The following is a 3,523-nucleotide window of genomic DNA, read 5'->3' on the forward strand; positions in this document are numbered from 1 at the left end:
TTTCTTATTGTTAATGCTTAGGTCACCTGTTTCCCCACACACAGAGATATATATATTTCTTTTCTATTAAGGGATTTTTTAAATAAAAAAATATTTGAGGGACATCCTTTAGGGTCTCATACAAATTTTTTTTCTTCAATGATCCAAATTATTTATTTTTTTAAGTCTACATTCATATATCATTCTTGCAAAAAATTAGACAAATCGGAAACTATTTTCGATATCCAATTGTGTCATACAAAATTAATGAACACGGTGCATCAAGAAAGTACTAAAATTTCAATAATTCAATTGAGTGGTCAAATGATATTGAATTCAAGTGATTTTTTTTGTAGAGATGATTTTTGAATGAGTATCTACAAAATAGACGGTTTGGATTAGTGAAATACAGTACAGAGTTGGCCCTACAAAAGTGTTCTTCAAATAAACTTATTTGAAGAACCCCTCAACTGAAGCTCCCTATATATATATATATCTCAATACCCCTCTTATTAGTACGAATCAAAACCAACCCAAAAGGAAAAAAGAAAGCAGAGAAAATGGAGAGCCAAAACCAGCACCCACCTCAACCTCAGGAACCAAGCAAATTAGGCACCACCTTTTCCAGAACCTGTTTCAATGGACTTAATACATTATCAGGTTCATTTTGTCTCTTTTAATTGCTCTATCTGTCACACCACATTAATATGGTATCAGTCTAATTAATTATAATTACAATGTTAATCTCTCAGGTGTTGGCATACTATCAATTCCTTTTGCACTTTCTGAAGGAGGGTGGCTGAGCTTAATACTTCTCTTTCTGTTGGCCCTCCTCTGTTGGTACACAGGGCTACTTCTACAAAGATGTATGGATGCAAATCTGCACATAAAAACTTACCCCGACATCGGACATGTTGCTTTTGGACAGAAAGGAAGGATCACCATATCCATTTTCATGTATCTTGAGCTGTATTTTGTGGCAGTCGAGTTTCTAATATTAGAAGGTGACAATCTGAACAAGTTGTTCCCAAACATGGGTTTCAACATGGCAGGCATCAAAGTTGGAGGCAGACAGTGCTTTGTTCTGCTCACCGCGGTTGTGATTTTGCCAACAACATGGTTGAAGAATTTGGGACTCTTAGCTTATGTTTCTGCTGGAGGGGTTTTGGCTTCTGCTGTTTTGGTTGCTTGTGTTTTTTGGGTTGGTGCCGTAGATGGTGTCGGGTTTCATGAAGGAGGTGTTCTTCTGAATATGAGAGGCCTGCCTACTTGTATAAGCTTGTATCTGTTCTGCTATTGTGGCCATGCAGTTTTTCCCACACTCTGCAATTCCATGAAAGATAGAAGCCAATTCTCAAAGGTCAGAATATTCTGAAAACGTTGCCTCTTCCTTATTTTTGTTTTGTTGACATGATATTATAAACAATTTCCTTCCTTGCAGGTGTTACTTGTCTGCTTCATTACAAGCACCATCACCTATGGATCCATGGCTGTTTTGGGTTACTTGATGTTCGGACAACATTTGAAGTCTCAAATAACACTAAATCTTCCAATAAGAAAAATTAGCTCAAGAATAGCAATTTACATCACTATAATTAATCCCCTCACTAAGTATGCAATTGTAATCACCCCAATTGCTGCTGCCATTGAGGAAGCGCGCCCTATTCGCAACAGTCGTGTAATTAGTATCCTTGTTAGAACACTAATTGTGATCAGCACTGTAATTGTGGCATTGATGGTTCCATTTTTCAGCTACGTAATGGCCTTTATTGGTTCATTTACGGGCGTCACCGTGTCGGTCTTGTTGCCGTGCTTGCTCTACCTTAAGATCAACGTTGCTGCTCGGAGATTTGGGTTGGAGTTGGTGACGATTATTGGAATTTTGGTGATAGGGTCTTTGGTTGGCGTAGTGGGTACGTACACTTCTGTTAAAGAAATTGTAAACCGAATTCTGGATTAATCATAATGGTGGGTTTTAAGCTTTTCCACGACTTTCCTCAACCCCGCTGTTGAATAAATCCATCATGTAAATGATGTTCATGCAATGTATTTAATCTAACAACCCAAGAAAGTCCGAATTATTTATTTATTTTTTGGTCGGAAACAAGTTTCATTAATATAGAACGTCAGAGAAGCTGTATTGAGTAGACAAACGTGTCCCATAATCAAATCAAAATGCTGCCGGGACAAATTTACTGGTTGAATTCATATGAGTGAGCATGAGTGAGACGTATGAGGTAGCTAGTCAAATGGGTTTCCAACGTTTTATAGTGCAACCCTGTGTCCAATAGCATCCACCATTTATTCGATCGCAGGAATCAAAAGAAAAGTACCTATATCTGGATTCAAAAGAAAAGCACCTACATCTGGATTCTAATCTAACTTTCATTGTCCAAATTTCCATGGTTTGCTGATATGACATATGAAAGAACTATTTATCTTTTATCCACAATAGCATAGTTCTCAAAGGTCGCAAGTCTGAAAACTTGGTTAAAACTTCTTGCCATTTAGGCCCTATTTGGTATCCTACTCAAAAAAATAAACTACAAAACTATGATAGGTCCCTATATTTTCAATTTCTTAGACATATACCCATTACTCTATAAATCTATGTGTAAAACCCAATTTCAAATTTAAATGACCTGTAGGATATAAGTGGTCATAGTATTCCTATGTTTTTACATCGTTGCTACCAGACTTCATATTTTATTTCTAATTTATTTCAAGCATTTTATTAACTGCCATAATTGTAATTAATACTCCCTATTAATAGCATATCAATCACCCCATTTCTTTTGATTGTCATTCCCTCTAGCATATCGCCCCTAAATTTGCAAACCCAAAAAAAAAAAAAAAATCTATAAATTACATATCCAATAATGTACCTATGAAAAATATAAATATAAATATATACGTATAAAAATATAGGTATATTATTTACCAAAAAAAATTTACAGAAAAATAGGTACACAATAATCTATAGAAAATATAGAAACAAAATATTTTTTTAAAAAAAGTAGATTATTACAGAAAAATAGGTACACAATAATTTATAATAATAAAAAATATGTAGATTATTATCCATGAAAAAACTAGGTACAATAAATGAGATCCAAGTTCTAAAATAGTTAGATTATCGGGAAAGATGAAACAAAATTTCAAAAAGGTAATAAGGAAAACTGCCTTTTTTGGCCAACATATTGTTGACTGTATTAATGAATTTTAATAATAAAATGGATAATTAATTGCATACAAAAAATTTAGAAGGAATCATCGCAATAAATTGGGGAACCAAAAATTAAAACACCACCCCATTACACTTTGAAATATAAATAGGGATATTTTGGCAATAAAAAAAATTAATAAATCAGATATTGAGCTTAATAAGATAACTTGATGAGTTGGATCCTAGTCATGAGTTTTTATTTATAAAAATTGGGTATTATTTATAGGTACAAAAAGTGAAGGGTTGCAGGTAAGGTAAGTTGAATTTGAAGGATGTAAGCCAAATTTACTATTCTTTTTAAAAACATGAGTTTTCAAA

General features: G+C 33.8%; 1 protein-coding gene across 1 annotated transcript; it reads left to right on the forward strand.

Moving 5' to 3' along the window:
• The first annotated feature begins 499 nt into the window (after positions 1-499).
• On the forward strand, positions 500-1,967 carry LOC117615093 (amino acid transporter AVT1I-like). Its single transcript, XM_034344096.1, has 3 exons — positions 500-639; positions 732-1,339; positions 1,421-1,967. The coding sequence occupies exons 1-3, from the start codon at positions 540-542 to the stop codon at positions 1,937-1,939; spliced, it is 1,227 nt and encodes a 408-aa protein (XP_034199987.1). The 5' UTR covers positions 500-539; the 3' UTR covers positions 1,940-1,967.
• Positions 1,968-3,523: the final 1,556 nt, after the last annotated feature.

Source organism: Prunus dulcis, chromosome 1 (genome assembly GCF_902201215.1).
Source record: "Prunus dulcis chromosome 1, ALMONDv2, whole genome shotgun sequence".
Lineage (NCBI taxonomy): Eukaryota > Viridiplantae > Streptophyta > Magnoliopsida > Rosales > Rosaceae > Prunus > Prunus dulcis.

Coding starts and splice junctions, on each gene's coding strand:
- LOC117615093 (XM_034344096.1), top strand. CDS start 540: ATGGAGAGCCAAAACCAGCACCCACCTCAACCTCAGGAACCAAGCAAA. Junction 640..731: donor TGGACTTAATACATTATCAG/GTTCATTTTGTC, acceptor TTAATCTCTCAG/GTGTTGGCATACTATCAATT. Junction 1,340..1,420: donor ATAGAAGCCAATTCTCAAAG/GTCAGAATATTC, acceptor CCTTCCTTGCAG/GTGTTACTTGTCTGCTTCAT.